Source organism: Castanea sativa, chromosome 6 (assembly GCF_040712315.1).
Source record: "Castanea sativa cultivar Marrone di Chiusa Pesio chromosome 6, ASM4071231v1".
Classification (NCBI taxonomy): Eukaryota; Viridiplantae; Streptophyta; class Magnoliopsida; order Fagales; family Fagaceae; genus Castanea; species Castanea sativa.
Window position 1 is genome coordinate 38,143,541 of NC_134018.1, and position 20,319 is coordinate 38,163,859.

The 20,319-nt window shown below is 32.1% G+C and overlaps 1 protein-coding gene across 1 annotated transcript; it reads right to left on the reverse strand.

The window, feature by feature from the left end:
* Positions 1–2,235: 2,235 nt before the first annotated feature.
* On the reverse strand, positions 2,236–4,439 carry LOC142637843 (26S proteasome non-ATPase regulatory subunit 2 homolog A-like). The gene is made up of 4 exons (XM_075811797.1): positions 4,397–4,439; positions 3,531–3,645; positions 3,217–3,291; positions 2,236–2,610 (listed from the first exon to the last, which is right to left on the reverse strand). Exons 2-4 carry the CDS (start codon positions 3,621–3,623, stop codon positions 2,446–2,448), a joined length of 333 nt encoding a protein of 110 aa, XP_075667912.1. The 5' UTR covers positions 3,624–3,645; positions 4,397–4,439; the 3' UTR covers positions 2,236–2,445.
* Between the last annotated feature and the right edge of the window lie 15,880 nt (positions 4,440–20,319).

Consider the following 20,319-nt stretch of genomic DNA (forward strand, 5'->3'; position numbering starts at 1 on the left):
CCGAAACCAACCAAACTGAGTTCAATTTTGAGGTTCAATTTCAGTATGATTCGGTTTCGGTGTCCCACGTAAAAAACCAACCCAACCAACATTGAACCAAAATATATTAAATATTAATATATACAAACTGTATCGAGGTAGTTCTTGGTAGCATAATGGCAAGGACACTCATGTTCACATTTAAAACTCAAGTTCGACCCATGGCAGTATTATTTATTCTCTCCTTATTATAACAAAACTATGCTGTTTTGGGTTTGTATATAACCCTACTAGCTCTGAGGGTATGTTTGGTTGGAAGGATGAAAAAGTGAAAGAATAGAAAGTGGTAAGAGGATGGAAAAATGGGAGGATAGAAGATATTTTAATTTCCCTCATTTTTATTTGGTTGGAAATGGAAAAGTGGAAAGATGAAAAAAATGAGTTTGTATAAATTCACGCATATACCCTTGTTAAAAAATGTCGCTCAATTAAAACCAAAAAAGGGATAAAAAAAAAAAATCAATTACCTAAATTTATTAAAAAATAAAAATCATTTCTAGAAAAAAAATCACGTATAAACAAAAAAAAAAAAAAAAACAAAACAAAACAAAACAAAAGAAAGCAAAAGAAAAAAAAAAAAGAATTTGACGTGCAGGAGCTTGCCCAGTTAAAAAAAGGGGTAAGGGGAAGAAGATGGACGTGTAGAAAGCTGCCCAGTAAATCCAAAAAAAAAAAAAAAAGAAGAAAAGAAAAGACAACGTCCAAAGGAAAGAAGAAGAAAAAGAAAAAGAAATGAAAAATGAAAAAAGCAACGTGGACAAGCCCATGTGCAGTTGCACATGGGCATTTTTGTCCAAAAATGATGTCCAATTTTTCCCTTTAGTTTTTTCTCTATTTTGGAGAGAAAACTTTTTGGTGGGCCCGAGAAGAAAACACCTGGATCCCACAATTTATTTTCCTTTCTCCCCACCCAACCAAACACGCTCCAAAAAGTTTCCCTTCCTATTTTCTCTCTAAAGTTTTCCATCCACTCTATTTCACCTCTAAATAAACACACCCTAAATTTTATCTCCTCTCTCACTTCAAGCTACAGTTGTTCTCCCCACAACATTTTTCTTCTCCATTTCTTTTAGTCTCTCAAAAACAAAGTTCAAGAATCCCAAAAACGTTTGACCCAAAAAAAATAGAAAACACAATCTTCTTGATTTTGAGTATATGTTTCTTGTGTTTGCTTGGTGTTTGGGTGCTGAGAAAATGTAGGAAAGCAAAGGGAAATATGTTTTTTCTTATTTTGGTATGTTCTCTAAATATATATATGATTTTGAGTATATATTTTTGTATTTGCTTAGTGTTTGGGTTTTGAGAAAATGTAGGAAAACGAAGGGAAATAGGTTTTTTTTTCTTTGATCTGTTGGTTTCTAAGAAAACACGGCGTGATGTTTGTTTTAAAAACACTCTGTAGCTGCTATCTTTTGTTGTAGATGGTAGCTTAATCTTAGTTTGTGTTTTATGTTTTTTTCCTGTGTTGTATTGTATTTTGTGTTGAAAACAAAGTTTGTGTTGGTCTTGCTTTTCTTGTTAGTTGTTAACATCAGTATATTGGCAGCAAGTATTCCTAGACTATGCCATAAGGAATTGGAAGCATCGCAATTAGAGGGAATAAATCACTGCATAAATAATAAAACTATTTAACAACATTGTTTTCTCATCAAGGTCTCCTAACAAAGACATCATAGTAGCTACCCACTTGACTTTCCTCAAACACACACACACATATATAATAGTATATATAATAGTCTCAAAAATGTATAAGCACTCACTGCACCCTCAAAAAGAATGATTTTACTTTCTTTCTTTTTATTAGAAAATTTTTTACTAGAGTAAACGGAAGCAGCAAACAAGGAGCATCCTAGAAATTACAATCAAAGATTCAAGACATAAGAGCAATACTTTTATTGTCTTAAAATTAAGGCCCATATATTATTATCAGTCATCACAATATAAAGTTGTTTATTTGAAAAGGGCTACCTTTAGCCAATAAACTTTGGCTCAAATGGCACTTCCTTTCCCCATAATAAGAGTAGGTTGGAAGGGTGAAGTCATGGGTTAAAACTGACTTTGTGGTAATGTGACTATAAAAAAAATTTAAAAGGTATTTTGAACTTTCATTATCATTTATGGGAAGACTCCAAATAGGACAATAGCACCACTCAAGAGGAACCCAAAACAGAATTTTCAGCGATCTTTTCATAGAGAGAGAGAGAGAGAGGGGAGAAGAAAAAGAAGAGAGTAAAGTAAAGCTTCATTATCTCATGATCTCACTTGATGGAAAAGCTCCATGAATAATATGATAATAAACAATGCTAGGGCAGATACCTTTAAAATATATAAGACAACCAACTCTTTTTCTTTTTTTTTCTTTTTCTTTTCTCTAGTCCACCATTATGAATTATACAGATCAAAAGCTCAAACCTTATAGATATCTTCAGGAGATTTGGGCTCCATAACCTCAATATCACGAGCAAGTGTTAGATAGCCTTCACTTAGCTTGGTGTTGTTTATAATGTCCTGTAATGCCTCTCGGTCATCATCATTGGCAGCCATCTCTTCATCTAGCTCAAATGTTATACCCTGCATTGAAGAACAACAGTCAGCAAACAACCAAATATCAGTTAGCTATCAATGTACCAAGTAACAAAAATCCATATATAAGAATAGTTTAAATTGACGTCTTTCAAACAAAATGACAACAGAAACTCCCTGACATCCAATCTCATGCCTCACTCACAAGTTTCTTACCACTTGCACCCTCTCTTAATCATCTATCATAATTTACTCTTCCCCCATGTCAAAAAATAGCAACGAACTATAAGAAAGTACCAAACTCCACAAACCATCCAAAAAAAAATGTGCTGAGCAAGGACAACAGTCTTGACTATTTCATCACCCAATAATAATAGCTAGCAACAATGATCAGGACAAAGTTTAACTATATTAGACAAATACTCTAACCCAATAACATGGACATGATTGCCTTAAATTACAAAAGAGGAAATTCCTATATAATCCTAGCAACAGTGTAGGAATGCTAAATAGTACATTTCATAAAGAATACAAAATCAAACTCAATCTCTAAAAAGAAAAAATTAATCCATATATTATAAAAAATAAAAAATAAAAGTTAGTCAACAATGTAAACTCAAAGAATATCAAAAGTATGTAAAATTCAAAACTTACATGTCGAGCAAGGATGTAACAGAATTGCTTCTTTCTCAGCTGATCATCACAAGATGTAAATACTTGCTTCACATACTGTCAACAAATACTTTCGACTATGAGAACCAAACCATACTAACATTTTAAGGATCACATCATAAATTTTGACAAGTATTTAATAAAATTTCTTAGTAATGTGTAGCTATGAAATTCTTCAATCAATGAAGAAACATAATTCCTCTTTCAGCTCTTCACCAAATACAAGCAAACACCATTCACAATTGACTAGTAAGGAAGGATTGGGCTATCTAAATAACTTTACTTAAAGTACAAACCTGCATGTTATCCAGAAATAGGGCAATCTGAAGCGCATTTGGATACTCCTCAAATTTTATATAAATCATGTAGGCAATATCTAGGACCAACATGTCATCAGGTCCAGGGAGATATCTGCATTATGTAGCAATGTGAAATGTCATAGAGAGAGAGAGAGAGAGAGAGAGATGCAGAGATAAAATAAAAAATAAATAAAAGTAACATAAAAAAGTTTAATTCTTGACCATGCATATTGGGATACATTACTTTAACTCTTGAGTAGAATGGCGTTTGTGAGAAGTGGAGGAAGTAGATATATGCTTGTATTTCTACAGTCCATTTCTCGGTTTTGGTTAACAATTCCCCTACAGTTTATTCAGTAGTTTGCAGGGGTTAAGGGAGGGGGGTCCCTTATCACCACTGCCTTTTGTTCTGGTTATAGAGGTGTTGAGCCAGATTTTGAAGAAAACTAAGGAGAGTGGTGGGGGGAGGGGGGGTTATTCATGGATTTTAAGTAGGGCCTGATACAACTAAGACACTAAGTATCTCCATCTCTTATTTTGCTAATGAAACCATTTTATTTTGTAATCCAAATATTGAACAAATTTTGTATATAAGAATGGTGTTGATTTGTTTTAAAGCTCTTAAAGGTCTGAATGTCAACTTGGGCAAGAGTGAAGCGGCCCCGTTAGGCAGAGTGGGTAACATAATCAACCTAGCAGATATATTACGTTGCAAAGTTGGGGGGGGTTGCCTATTAGTTACTTGAGTATGCCTTTGGAGGCATCCTTTAAGGCTCTTTCTGTGTGGAATCCTATATTAGAGAAGATGGAATAGAGATAATCTGGTTGGAAGAGATAACATCTATCAAAGGAAGGAGGCTAACCTTGCTGAAGAGTATGCTCAAGCTTACCAACTTTTTATCTTTCTTTATTTACTATTTCAATGATCATAACTAATAGGCTTGTGAGACTTCAGAGAAACTTCTCGTGGATTTCAAATACCCTTTGGTGAACTGGAATACAGTTTGTTCACCTATTGAGGTAGGCAGTTTGGGGATTAGGAAAATGGTGTTTTGGGCATGCAGATATGCATTTTTGGTGTTGGGTGATTGCTTTGAAGTATGGGGTGAAAGGGATGGGCCATGTAGAGGGACACATGGTTGTAGTCTTTGGCAAGGCTAAGACAGTTTCTCTCAGCATGTGTCCTTTGAGGTTAGAGATGGCACACGTGTAAGGTTTTGGCACAACCAACGTAGTGGACATCATACTCTAAAGGATTTGTACCCTGACCTATATGCGTACTCAGTTGACAAAGATGCCTTAGTGACATAGGAAAAATTCAGAAATTTGTATAAATGTGGTTGTGGTGGGTTAAGGTTTAGGAGGATTAGTGGAAGTAGGATTTAGAATTATTGAAGAAAGGGTTATGGGATTGAGTTAGGAATTAAAAGGTGGTTTATTGTGTTATTTATTTGATGGCTATTTGGTATAAGAAAGTATGTGGGCATTTGGGAAATTTTGGCGTTTGTTCCCATTATAAGGCTATGGTAATGGCACCAATGCTATTTTATTCCCTTGGAGGAATATTTGGTGTGCTAAGGTCCCTGAGCAAGTGTCCTTTGTTTGGACAGCAGCTTGTGGTAGGATTCGTACCTACGATAATTTCATCAAGAAGGGATACTTTATAATTTCCTGGTGTTGCATGAGTCAGTGCAGTGGAGAAACAATGGATCGTTTGTCCTATCAAAAAAGAGAAACTATGGATTATTTGTTGCTCCATTGTGAAGTTGCATATATTTTGTAGAGTGTAGTCTTTAAGATGTTTGGGACTCATTGAGTGTTGTCATTTTGCAATCTTTTTGGGCTTTTAGCAACATTGAGTGGCCGCTGCAATAGAACCAATATCTTGTAGTGTATCCAAATGCAATAAATTAGAATTGTAAAATGATCAATATTGTCACTTAATCCTAGGAAGCACAGACATAGTGAAATTTCCAACGTACCAGTACCAGTGCCAGATGCGTTTCCTACAAGAGCATAAATGTGTCAAGTACGTACTCAAGAAGAAAGAATCAATTTTTTAATACATATATGCAACAGACATGGTTAGGACACATTTGTGACACGAAAAGGCCAAAAAAATGGGAGAAAAAAAAAATCACACCTGACAAGTGAACTCCACCCTTTCTTATGTGGTGATACTACTCAAAATTAACCCTAAACTCACTCCCAAGGCCCCAAGTCATTCTCACCCGTTTCTTATATAAAATTATAATTAAAAAGGCCATTATCACTTATTTTCTCTTCTCTAGTACATCACAGCTACTGAAACCAATCAACAAGCTCTATCTTTCTTAGTCTCATTCCTTCATCAATCTTCCACCACGAACCCCAGCAATAAGTCTCTCTTGGTCTCAGTTTTAGTTTCTCACTTTCTCCCTCTCTTTCTCCTTTTCTCTCGCACCTTGTTTCTGTTTTTTCTTTTTTGCAATGAGTTTTGTCTCAGTAGTCTACTACTTACATACGCTTTCTTTTACATTAAAGCACACATAACACACAATAAAGTTGGGCCTATACTTTAAAAAAAAAAATTCCACACATAATAATGTAAGTTTACCACCGCATACCCTTGGTGCGATGGTCACTCCACAAGTATAAGTGTTTATGGGGTGTGGGGGGCAACGGCCGGAGTTCAAGTCTCTAAGAAGAAGCTTTACACACATATACACTTAGATTAGTTTATAGTAGAATTTTATCTTGTATAAAAAAAATTAAAAAATAAAACAATGTAAGTTTTATTATATTTTAATATTATTTGATATTAGTTGATAACAGAGATGGTCTCTCTAGTATATTCACATAAATTTATTGTATTATAATATTATTTTTAGTAGTAGTAAGTCTGACTCTTCCGTGTTAATCGCAGTATAAAAATTAGCGAGTGGGTGGCTAAGTCAGCAAGTGAGTAGGTCTCTCTAGTTTATTGTAGTATAACATTATTTTATATTAATTCAATAGGTGTGGGTATTTTGATATTAACTCCGTAGGTGTGGGTCTTAGTTCAATAGTTTGTGACTTTTTTTGGTTTTTAGTTTGATATTAAATGTTTTTTACTTGAACTCTTTATGGGCGTCTACTATCTAGTTTATTTGAAGTCATTATTCAGACGTTAAACAATATTTTATTGTCTTTAAATTAATTTTAGATATATTTCTAGACATTTCATTATTGTTACTTGCTTTTTAAATAAAAAATAAACATAAATTATGTCCAAATATAAAATATATATACTTAAAAATAAATATTAATCAATTAATTAACTGTTGTATCTTAGACGTGTCACATCTTCAAGAAATGTTGTCGTTGTATTACGTATTGTGTCAATATCTGTGCTATATAGATGGAATCAACTAAGTACAATGAATTCATAAATTAAATTGAATCTAAACAAAAAACATACAAAAATAATCTTAGGTGATATGACATTAGCATGCAGATCATTAATGACAGTAGTAATACTTGGACTTCTTGGCGTGATTAATGTCAAGCTCAAGCTTAGGGATGTCTTTCAAATTTGCCAACTAAATCTTTCTTTTGGTATTTTGAACTTGTTAGTACTCCAATTGTATCTTTCTTTTTAAGGATTCAAGTTTCAACTCCAACGACTTCCCCTTCTCCTCCTCCTTTTGGACCTTTTGCTTTTTGGAACATGTGTTGATTGCTTGAGTTGATGAACTTGATTTCCTCTATTGTAATCATAATTTGTTTTGTTGCCATACAACCAAATTAATATTGATCACATTCCTCTCTTTCTTTGTTGTCCCATCATCATCATTCATTATTATGATACTAGAAGAACAAGAGTTCATACCACTAGTGTCACAACCCAAACTTGTATTTTGGATTCTTGAGCATGACTAGCATGTTCATACCACTAATACAAACCAACTAATGCTAAAGATGATTATCAAAATTTTCATCTTTTTCATATTCCTTTCTATTTCTTGCATAAAAGTCATAATATACAAGATTTCATAAATTTTAAAACTATATTGTTTTCAAACTTACCAGTTTAGGCTATGTTTAGTTTAACTAAAACTATCACTCAATTCCCAAATTTTGTGGGTCCCACCAATTGAATTATTGTTTGATTTGATTTTGGTTCTCAATTGTCATAACTCATTACTCAAAAACCTAAGAATAAGTTGTGATTTACGGAAATAAGTTTTAAGAGTTTTTGGGTTACATAAAAATAAGTTAAGTGGCGAATTTGTAATAAACAACACATAATTGGAACCCACTCGAAAGACTTGTCTAAATCAAAGTAAAAAAGTACTAATATTTTGTTGCTCCCAACGACTATATTGGTCTCTTATTTTATATTGACCATATCTTTCTCTTATCTTCTACATCTCTCTTCTATGGCCAAAGATCTCTCTCTCTCTCTCTCTCACTCTCTCTCTCTCTCTCTCTCTCTCACCTACTCTAATTTTTAAGTCATTTCTAATAAATTCACCTCTACCACTCCAACATCATAGTTACTCTAAGAGATCGATGAATTTAAAAATTGAAAGTAGCGTTCTATGCAATGGTTGTAGTGGGTTGGGATTTTTAGGGTTATAATTGATGAGTTTATGGGTTGCGATTTTCAGTTTTGTATGATGGTTGCGGTTGTTGTTGTGGATTGTTTGGGTTGTAAACAGTGTGGCCGATACCGTACCGGTACCGGCCGTACCGGCCGGTACGTACCGTACCGGCCAGTGCACCGGTACCGGTACACTTCTATATTGTACCGGAAAAAATACCGGCCGTACCGGCCGCGTACCGGTCATACCGGCCAATTTCGGGCAATACCGGCCGGTACCGGGCGTACCGGCCGGTACAGAAAAAAGCTTTTTTTTTTTTTTTTTTAAATTTTTTAGTTTTGTAATTTTTGAATTTTTGTAAAGGCATAATGATAACTTATTTACATTAACTTCTTAGTATTATTTGTTTTCTTAGTATGCAATGAACAACTAAGTGTTCTATTTTTTATATTGTGTTTTTTTTTTCTTTTATTTGATACTAAAGTCTAAAACTATGAATAATTTGTTTTGAATTGAGGTAATGTTTTATAATAAACTTTTATATTTACTATAATATAAGTGAAATATTATATATTTATAAACATGGTTCTAGAGATTTTGGTATGTGTGTGTGTGTGTGTGTGTGTATATATATATATATATATATAAAATAACGGTAAACCCGAAACGGTACACCGGTATTGAGCGGTATCCGAAATATATCGTACCGGTGGCCAAACCGGTACAGCCTCCGGTACGGTATTGACTTCCTTGGTTGTAAATGGTGTTTTGTGGGTTGTTTATGGTGGTGTTGAAGTCAGTGGTTGTTGGGTTTTTATGGGTTGCGGTGTTTTTTGTATGGATTGTGGTCGTTGTTTATTTCTGTATGGGTTGTTGGTTTATATATTGGTTTTTGTGGGTTGTTGATTTATTATTTTAAAAAAAATTAGGACAATAGAAGATAGTGAGTTATAGTAACCTTTTTCAAAAGGAAAACCAACTCCATTTACGTTGTCAAAAAGGTGAGAATGAGTTAGGAGACAATAAGAAAATAGATTTAAGTTATTAAATATGAGTATGAGCGATGAGCTATGAGTTATGAATTATTACTAAACCAAACATAACATTAACAACATGACTGAAACTCAAGGTTGCATGAAAACATTACTTAACTAAAACATTTAGCAAAACTTTATATATAAACCTAACTCCAAAGACATACAACTAAGGTTTTATAACAAGTTTAACAAACTAGGGTTTCAAAATAACCATAACAAACTTAAGGTTGCATGAAAACATTACATAACTGAAACATTTAGCAATACTTTTTCTTCTCAATCTGGTGCACAATCAAAACCACGTTTTTTCCATCAATGGGAGAGTTGAGTATTCTTTGCTGGCCATGGAGTTTGATGGAGAGTAGGAGATAGGCGTTTAAGAAGATTGTTGGAGAGAACAACAGCTAGTTATATAGGAGTAATGCTTGATTAGTACTTCAAAATCTAATTTCTTCACTAGCTAAAGAAGTAATTTTGATGCAAAAAAGCTATGACATCTATTGATGTGTAAATATCTTGTCTGTCATTTAGATTAGATGTCATCAATTTCCCTAGCAACTTAAACATATCTTGTGTTGGCGTGTGAGATAAATAAATCAAAAGTGAATACACAATTGTGTTGGTTGCACCATGTTTAAAACTAAGATTTATGCTAACGGATGCCCTTAAAGCAATTGTTAATAAACCATAATAAGAAATTTTTAATACCGCTTTCATGAGATATATAAAAAGCTATCAACAACATTTATTGTTTTATCATTCTCTCAACAAAATGTTTCTAAAACTAAAATAAGATATCATATCATATCACACGATTCGATTCGATTCAATTCGTAATCATTTTTCCTGTTCCTCTATTGTCTCTACTTGCCAGTCTAAACTCCAAAACAAAACGTCTTATTTGTTTTCCATTGTAATAGTTTAATGACAAAAGTGAAACATTTTCAATAGTTGAGGGATGAAGAACATACTTGTTAAAGTTTAGAGACGAAAAACAAACTTTTGGTGAAATTTAAGGACCAAAATTCTATTTTACTTTTTTATTTTTTTATTTTTTATTTTATGCTTTGTAAATTGAGATAGAGATGTATTTACTATGTTGAGTAGCACTATTATTTTTCTCCTAATGCACAAATAATGTAGGTACTGAATTTTCAAAATCAACAAACCGAAATGTTTACATGTTGTTGAGGGATCGAATTTTGTGTCCTCACAACACCATGTTTTAAATAGACTAGTCTTACTATATTTATTTGTTTATATATATATATATATATATATATATATATATATATATATTATTTACATTGAATTTCTCTCAATTTTGCTCACAAAAAATATAAATCAATTTAAAGGTACTTAGCAATTGGGGGATGTATAACAAGATCAGAGGATATTGTTCAATAGTGACCATGTTGATTAGTGAGTCAACTTGCAAGGAATATCTACATTTGCGGCAAGTCATTGTTATTCTTCTACAATATGATATTTCTTTACATGTATTTGAGATTTGTTGTTTGTTACTATTCTAATTTGGAATGATATTTGCTAAGGGTTTTAGTAGATACGTTGAGTTAATAAATGTATCTAAGTGCCTTTTTTTTGTTGCTAAACTATTGGTTCACAATACTTTGAGTTATACAACCTTATGAGTTAATTATATAGTATTCAAATCTTTTTTACACACCAAAAGTAGGAATCGTTCATATATTAAATGATTTATGTTGGTTTTGTTGTGATGTCGTAACTATAAATTTTGTAAATGACATTACTAATTTTCTATTATTGTAATATGTGTTGTAGGTAAGAAACATAAATAGCAATTTGATGCAACAATTATTGGGCATGAGACAAAAAATCATTGTTTTGTAATGAACAATTGATAAATTGAATAGAATGTAAATTTTATTGTTGAATTTCACAACATTGATCTTTGTACTTAAAAGTGTATTGGTGTAATCACGTTATTTGGATAAATGACATTCTTTCCATGTGTACTCTTTAAAACTTTGAGCATTATGTATTTGCAACCAAGTTACTAAAATAAATGTTAATTTTTCAAAATCAATTTTAGGGAAAAATTCTTTTCATAATAAAAAATTGAAACTTTTAGCAATATTTAGAAAAACGTTGTAATATATACTTTATTGCAATGCTTGTCAAAACTCGCTACTAAACAAAAAATTTATTGTAGTGTTTTGAAAAAGTATTGCAATAAGGAAATTGCAATGCAATTCTTGCAACAGTTGAAGAAGCGCTAAAAAAAATGTTGCAAAACGTTTTCTAGCATTTTTGGGCTTTTAGCAACATTATGTTGCCGCTGCAATAGAAATAATTTATTGTAGTGCATCCAAATGCAATAAATTAGAATTATAAATTAATCAACATTGTTATATACTCCTCAAAAACACAAACATGGTGAAATTGCCAACGTACCGGTGTCGTACACATTTATGACACGAACACAGCTCTTGTGCATGGTTTTCAAACCCAAACCATTCATTGAACCGTAAAAGAGAGAAGTTTAAGGTTGTTAAGGTCGGATCGAGATCGAATCATGATGACATCATAATTAATTTAATAATTATTTAAAATATAATTAAGTATATTAAATTAGTAAAAATAAAAAATTAACTAAAATATAAATAAATATTGGGTGGTTTAAACTTTCCAATAGTGCAATTTTTTTTTTAATAAAATACATGCTAAAAATACTTTGCATGTCCTACTCTTCCCTACTCCCTAGATTGCATTATCACTCTAACAGACTCATCAACTCCACCACAAATTTGACAAACAAAACATCACTCTCCACCACATATTTCAACAATTATTGGACGTAGGGGTGTGTGAAAAACTGACAAAACCAGCCGAAACCAACCAAACTGAGTTCAAGTTTTAGGTTCAATTTCAGTATGATTCGGTATTAGTGTCCCACATAAAAAACCAACCCAACCAAAATTGAACCAAAATATATTAAATATTAATATATACAAACTGTATCGAGGTAGTTCTTGGTAGCATAATGGCAAGGACACGCATGTTCACATTTTAAACTCAAGTTCGACCCATAGCAGTATTATTTATTCTCTTCTTATTATAACAAAACTATGTTGTTTTGGGTTTGTATATAACCCTACTAACCCTAAGGGTCCGTTTGGTTGGAGAGATGGAAAAGTGAAATGATAGAAAATGGTAAGAGGATGGAAAAGTGGGAGGAAATAAAATATTTTAATTTCCCTCCTTTTTGTTTGGTTGGAAGTGGAAAAGCTGAAGGATGAAAAAAATGAGTTTGTATAAATTTACGCATATACCCTTGTTAAAAAATGATACTCAATTAAAACCAAAAAATGAAAAAAAAAAAATCAATTACCTAAATTTATTAAAAAATAAAAATCATTTCTAGAAAAAAAATCACGTATAAACAAAAAAAAAAAAAACACAAAAGAAAGCAAAAGTAAAAAAAAAAAGAATTGGACGTGTAGGAGCCTGCCCAATAAAAAAAAAGGGGGAGAGGGGAAGAAGATGGATGTGTAGAAAGCTGCCCAGTAAATCCAAAAAAAAAAAAAAGAGAGAGAGAGAAGAAAAGACAGCGTCCAAAGGAAAGAAAAAGAAAAGGAAATGAAAAATGAAAAAAGCAATGTCGACAAGCCCATGTGCAGTTGCACATGGGCATTTTTGTCCAAAAATGATGTCCAATTTTTCCCTTTTAGTTTTCTCTCTATTTTGGAGAGAAAACTTTTTAGTGGACCCGAGAAGAAAACACCTAGATCTCACCATTTATTTTCCTTTCTCCCCACCCAACCAAACACGCCCCAAAAAGTTTTCCTTCCTATTTTCTCTCTAAAGTTTTCCATCCACCCTATTTCACCTCTAAACAAACACACCCTAAGTTTTATCTCCTCCCTCACTTCAAGTTGTAGTTGTTCTCCCCACGACCTTTTTCTTCTCCATTTCTTTTAGTCTCTTAAAAACAAAGTTCAAGAATCCCAAAAACGTTTGACCCAAAAAAAAAATAAATAGAAAACACAATCTTCTTGATTTTGAGTATATGTTTCTTGTGTTTGCTTGGTGATTGGGTGCTGAGAAAATGTAGGAAAGCAAAGGGAAATATATTTTTTCTTATTTTGGTATGTTCTCTAAATATATACATGATTTTGAGTATATATTTTTGTGTTTGCTTAGTGTTTGGGTTCTGAGAAAATGTAGGAAAACAAAGGGAAATAGGTTTTTTTTTCTTTGATCTGTTGGTTTCTAAGAAAACACGGCATGATGTTTGTTTTAAAGACACTTTGTAGCTGCTATCTTTTGTTGTAGATGGTAGCTTAATCTTAGTTTGTGTTTTATGTTTTTTTCCTGTGTTGCTCTGTATTTTGTGTTGAAAACAAAGTCTGTGTTGGTCTTGCTTTTCTTGTTAGTTGTTGTACTGATTTTGTCTTTCAATAATGTCTCTGCTTGATGCAAAATATATATATATATATATATATATATATATATATATATATATATATATTTTTTCTATTTTTTTCCTTGCTTTTGTTTCTCACATACCAAATACCAAAACTCGATCGAACGAAACCGAAACCGAATGCAATCAGTCGGCAGAGCCGGCCATAGACATTTTGGGGCCTTAGGCGAGAACTAAAAATGGGGCATTTTTTATACTTATATATTAATTAAATTAATGTTTATTTAATATTTTTATATTATAATAAATTTAATTTAAAATCTATTTTTCGTACCTTTTAAGATGCAAATTGACTAATTAAATTTTTGTATTTAAGTTCTTCTAACATCTCTTTTTCAATCGATAATATAGCTAATCCATTTAATCTTCTAACTCTTTTTGGTTAATTTCTTGCTCATTTGTGATATTTTCATCTAAATTTTTTGTTATATTTTGTTTATTACTAATAACAAATTTATCCATTGATCATTTTTTAGACTCAATTAATTTTTCTTCTTTTTTTCTTTTTTTAAGTTTTTAATATTCAGATGCATATTTTCTAGTAGATATTTCTAATCAAACAATATATTTATAAAGACTAAAATAATAAAAAAATAACTTTCAAGTGTAGAGCAAATGAGAAATAGAACTTTATTTATATAAAAAGTATTGTTGTAATTTCACCGAACAATAACAAGTTTTTAGCAATCTCAACCTGGATAAATAAATACTTATTCAATATATTACCACTAAATAAATAAATATATATATATATATATATATATATATATATATATATATATAAACATAAGATTAAAATTTAAAAAAAAAATTAAGTACAAACATAACAAAAATTTAAGCACAGTCATAACACAAAAAAAAAAAAAATGCAGGCTTTATAAAAAAAAAAAAAATGAAGGCCCAAACAACATGAAACATCTTGGCAGAGGCAACAGCCCAGTCTTTTTTATCTTAAGTCAAGAATCAAGTCTAAGCATTAAGCAAATAAAACGTAGTCTCGTAGAGAAAAGTCTGAGACTTTACTAAAGCCAAGCGCCCATTCATTAAAAAAAAATAATAATAAAAAAGAAGAAGAAGAAGAAGAAGCCAAGCGCCCAAATAGAAATTATACCTAATAGCAGACCAGAGATGGGAGAAGAGGCTAAAGGCAGAGCAGAGGCGGAGAGGCAAGCTTGCTTGAGATGAGAACTTGAGAAGGATTAGGAATCTGAGAGGCGGAGAATTTTAGGGATTTAAGGGAACGGTAAACCTAAAAATTTTAGGGTTTTGAGTTGTTTTATTTGTTTTGATTTGTGATTGTTTTGAGGTTAATATATTAAACCGGATTTGTAGTTTATTTTGTTGATTTTTGCTTTGTCTAGAGGATAATAATGTTATTTTTGGGTAATAATTTTGTTTAGAACCAATGTTTAATCGGATCTACCAAAATTTTTGTTTTGTGGCTAAAATGATGTGTTGCAAATAATACTTTATCTGAATATATATATATATATATATATATATATATATATATATATATATATATATATATATATATATATATATATTTGCCCCTACTACCCAATTTTTTTCTAAATTTTTAGGGCCCCCTTCCACTTGGGGGCCTTAGGCAATTGCCTAATTGGCCTAGTGGAAGGGCCGAGCCTGTCGGTCGGTTCAACATTCCTTCCTTACAAGTCAGTTTCGATGCTCAATATGTTAAAACCGAAATTCTTGGTTTAGTGCAAAAACTACCTTCAACACCAATAGACCCGAACTGATTACACCCCCAATTGGACGTGAGACAAAAAATCATTATTTTGTAAAGAACAATTGAGAAATTGAATAGAATATAAATTTTATTGTTGAATTTCACAACATTGATCTTTGTACCTAAAGTGTATTGGTGAAACTTAATGGTGTAATTACGTTATTTGAATAAATGACATTTTTTTCCCATGCGTACTTTTTAATATTTTAAGCATTATGTATTTGCAATCAAGTTACTGAAATAGTTGTTAACGTTTCAAAATAAATTTTAGGAAAATATTATTTTCATAATAACAAAATTGAAACTTTTAGCAATATTTTGAAAAATGTTGCAATGCATACTTTATTGCAATGCTTGTCAAAACCTGCTACTAAACAAAAACATTATTGCAACACTTTCAAAAAGTATTGCAATAGGGAAATTGCAACGGTCGAAAAAATGCTATAAAAATGTTGCAAAATATTTTGCAACATTTTTGGGCTTTTAGCAACATTTGTGGCCATTGCAATAGAAATCATTTATTGTAGTTTATCCAAATGCAATAAATTAGAATTGTAAAACGATCAGCATTGTTACATAATCCTCAAAAGCACAAACACAGTGAAATTGCCAACATACTGGTGTTGTACACGTTTCCGACATGAACATTGTTCCCGTGCATGGTTTTCAGACCCGGACCATTCATTAAACCGTAAAAGAGGTTCAAGATTTTTAAGGTCGAACCGTGATAACTTCATGATTAATTTAATAATTATGTAAAATATAAATAAATATATTCTTGTTTTGACTTTAAATTTCAAAGTTTATATATATATATATATATATATATATATATATATATATATATATATATATATATATATATATATATATATATATATATAGGGGGCAGAAGTGCACAATAGTAGTAGTTATAAATGCTTAAAATAAATGATGAAAATAAGAAAGCTTAAAACAATAACAATAGGTATTTTAATAACAGATTTAAACACTTACAGGATATAATAGTGGATACAAAGCTTTGAAGTAGAACGGAAAAAGGTTATAAGCTTAGGAAGCAGTCTGGAAACTATATGGAATTTGAAACTAAGAAAATTAAGTGTTGCCTTTATCTGAAACGGACATCCCCCTTTATAGGCAAAATAAAACATTATTTAAATAGTGAACAGTAAAATTGACTTTCTTACTATTTATAGCAGGTCAGCAAATTTGTCGGCATGCGCTGTCTGAAGGGAATCATCCCCCGTGGGGAACAGCCAATGTAAGAGCCATACTTCTATTAGAGAATCAAAGTAGGGATGGCAACCGGTCAAGTTCAGGGCGAGTTTCTTTATGCTCAAACCTGCCCCACGGGCCCGCCCTCGAAACCTAAACCTGCCTCGTTTAATAAATGGTTTTTCTTTTAATTCCAAAACTCGCCCCATTAGGCCCCACCCTGCCACTTCAGGGCCCAATTTAAAGGCCCTAAACCATGGCCCAATCTTAAAAAAAAAAAAATTAGTTTTGAGTTTTACTAAAGCTTTAAGCTTAACCTGTGGCCACATTCTAAAATCCAAAACAAATCAAACATAAATCCATCGTTTTTCAATTATAAATCCAGCCCCTATTTTTCAATTAAAACAAAACATAAGCTAAGCTAAGATCAGTAGATTGCACGGTAAACATTAAAAAAAAAAAAAAAAGCTACAAAATAAATCCCAAAATCCAAATCTAGGACCATTACAACAAGTTCAAAAATCTACAAAATAAACCCCACAAGTTTAAGAACATTACAAACCATTTGGTCCATTTCAACAAGTCAAATGTATATACACAATAATATCCTTTTCATGCACCAAGTAACGAACCAAAAAAAAAAAAAAAAAGTGGAGAATGAGGACGAACTTGCGAGAGTGGAAACCAAGTTATGGTGACATTGACAAAAGGGGAGTTGTCGAGTTGGCCTTGATGGTGAGGTGGAGGGAGGGCTTGAAGGGGGTGGCCGGCGACAAACTGAGAGAATGAGAGTGAGGGTGGGTCGGTGAGATAGATAGACTGAGATTGAGAGCTTGCTGAGTTGGCCTTTAGGTCGGTGACAAGGGGGAGTTGCTGAGACGATGAGGTGGAGGGAAGGCTTGAGGGGGTGGCTGGCGGCGGACTGAGAGAATGAGAGTGAGGGTGGGCGTGGGTCAATGAGGGAAATGAGGGTGAGGGTGAGAGTGATGGGCGGTTGAGCTTGGGAGAAATAATGGGTTAGATATAGGATGTGATTAGTCAGTGGTTATATATATAGTTGGGTTGTTTTTGTAATTTTGTCCTATACGGGTTGGGTTTAGAGTAGGTATGACTAATAGTTGCACCCAACCCAAACCCGCCTAAACCCGACTTTAAAGTTTCGCGAAGTTTGGTAAAATCCGACCCATTAGGGCTGGGTCGGGTACCAGCAGTCAGGTGAATATTCTCATCCCTACATGAAAGCAACTTTAGTAACTTTAGTAGGGAATCAATGCAGATCAATAGCTTTAACATGAGATGCTTTGTATGTGGACTTCGCAATTTTGGCCATTATGCCAACAAAGTTAATCCTCACCTAAGTCTGGTGTGGAAGCTTCATCATGACCAAATAATTCATGATTACGAGGGTAGTAAAAATCGTCATTAGCAAAAGAGGCTTCTGAGGATGCCTTGAATTCTTGGTTATCTTCTTCTTCTTTTGAGTTAGCATTTGCAACTTCTTCTTCATCTATTTTTGTTTTAACAGTGCAATTATATTAGATTTGTTGAGAGCATCAAAAGCAGAGTTTTTCTTTTTGGTCTTGGCAAAAGACTTAGCAGGTTTAGTAGCAAATGTGGTAGTAGGTGCAGTGGACTGAGGCATGGTTGCTTGCCCAAGGGGGTAAGCTAGAGCTTAAGCTTTAACATGAGTAACAGTGTTAACAGTGCTTTGAGTAGCAGTAAGGAACTCCCTGGTAACATTATCAATAACATCTTGGGTGTAGGAAAACTTGCCCCACCATTTAACAAACCATTGCCGAGTAGAGTTAAAGAGGTTAAAAACTTGTGCTGTGTATTCAAGAGTTAGACTATTTTGGATATACACCACAATCAGTTTTTTTAAGACATTCTCCCCTCTCCCCGTGTGTGTGTTTGTTAAAAATAATTAGTATTCTAAAAAAAATTCATGTTTACCATTTTAAGTCATGATATTCAATCACCTGACAGATTGTATAAAAATGAAAATAAAAAATGGTGAAACTACATCATTAGTTTTAGAGAGATGCTACGTCCACAACATTTTCATAACAAATCATAAGTGGTTAGTTATTATTGGTTCAAATTTGAACTTAACACTAAAATTACTTTTTTGTCCCAACAATAACAACAAGTAACAACCTACCACTTAGAATTTGTTGTGAAAATGTTGTGAACATATTATTTCTCTTAGTTTTAATCCCTAAAGTTTACTTACTGAGTGCTATTGCTATATGGAAAGCTGAAATCATATAAGTTATTTTCATTTGAATTATGATAGACATTTTAACCCAGTCAAGCACTTTCCATATCTATATATACAACAATAGATTAATGCATTAAATACCTACTATATCATTTTGGGCCTATAGAAAGACTACTACAAGACTCTCTGTCTTTGAACCCTTGTATGGTCACACTAAAAAAAAATTATTCTAATTATATTGAAGAAAAAAAAATGAAAACAATCAAAAGTTTCTCTCACAATGAGAAACTTATATAGTTTACGTTTTTTTTTTTTTTAATAAATGAAATAAAGAAAAACTAATGCTTCTCTGTTTTTGGGTTCTTATTGTTTTTTTTTTTTGTGTGTAATATTTTGCTTTAACAATTTTTTTTGCCCTTGTTTTAGAATTAGAGAGTTTAATGTTGGAGATTTTGAACTGTAAAGGTATCTATCTTTAATTTTTTTTGACCTTTATGATCCTTTTGGATTGAGGGACAAGAAATGGAGTAAAGTAGAGTTGGTCTAAAATTATCATATTTTTAATTCAACTTTACTCTACTCCCCTTCCTCCCCCTCAATCCAAACAGACCCTTAGTGTTTTTTGTACTCAAGTCATATAGTATTTTCTTTATTGTATAGAATTTTGGGATTGTGAACTATTTTTTTATATTAAGCATGCATGAAAATTTTCAAGTTTGTTGATGATTCTTGTGATAAATAATGCAAAATGTTGTTTGATAAAGATTATTAACGAGGAATTTGAATTTCTATGCTACATTTTTTCTCATCTACCAATGGTGGCCAAGATGTTGTACTAGTCTAATTTGAGTAACATTTGGTTATATTTTCAAGTTGGTGGATTGGATGCAGACCTCTAGAATTAGTCCAACTCACTTTTTGTCATATTACCAAAATAAGTTTTATCAAACTTACATCACACTTCATCATCAAACTTGTTCCATACATATATTTATAACTTCAATAAAAATATATATAGCATACAAGGTCTAGTTTAAATAAAAGTATTTAATCATAAAAGTCTCATTTAACATATGAAACATGTTAAACACACCATAAAATTATATTGTTTTCACTGGTTCAATATTAAAAAAATATGCATAAAGACTCCTATAAATCTAGGATGCACTGATACAAACATAAATAATATTACGAGTATTGTATGACAATATGAACAATTTTTGAAAAATTATAACATGATACAATCGATAGAACACTATCATGACACAAATAAGATATCAGTATGACACCTAAATGAAGTGTCTGTGCATCCTAATTATAACTTGGGTAAAAAAAAAAATGACAAAAGTGTGTTTTTAAGGTGAAATTATAAATCATTACATTAGGAAAATGGCTAGATTGATTATACCAAGCCGTGATTAGTAAATAGCGAGGTAAGAAAGGTAGGATTTGAACCATAAACATAGGCTTCACTATCACTTAGTTATCAATTAAACACCAAATACCTTGAAAGCTAATAATTTATTATTA

Excerpts from the sequence above, each read along its gene's own strand:
- LOC142637843 (XM_075811797.1), bottom strand. The coding sequence starts at position 3,623 with ATGTTGGTCCTAGATATTGCCTACATGATTTATATAAAATTTGAGGAG. Across the intron at positions 3,292-3,530 it reads TATTTCTGGATAACATGCAG|TATGTGAAGCAAGTATTTAC; the intron begins GTTTGTACTTTA and ends ATTTGTTGACAG. Across the intron at positions 2,611-3,216 it reads GTTACATCCTTGCTCGACAT|GGTATAACATTTGAGCTAGA; the intron begins GTAAGTTTTGAA and ends TCTTCAATGCAG.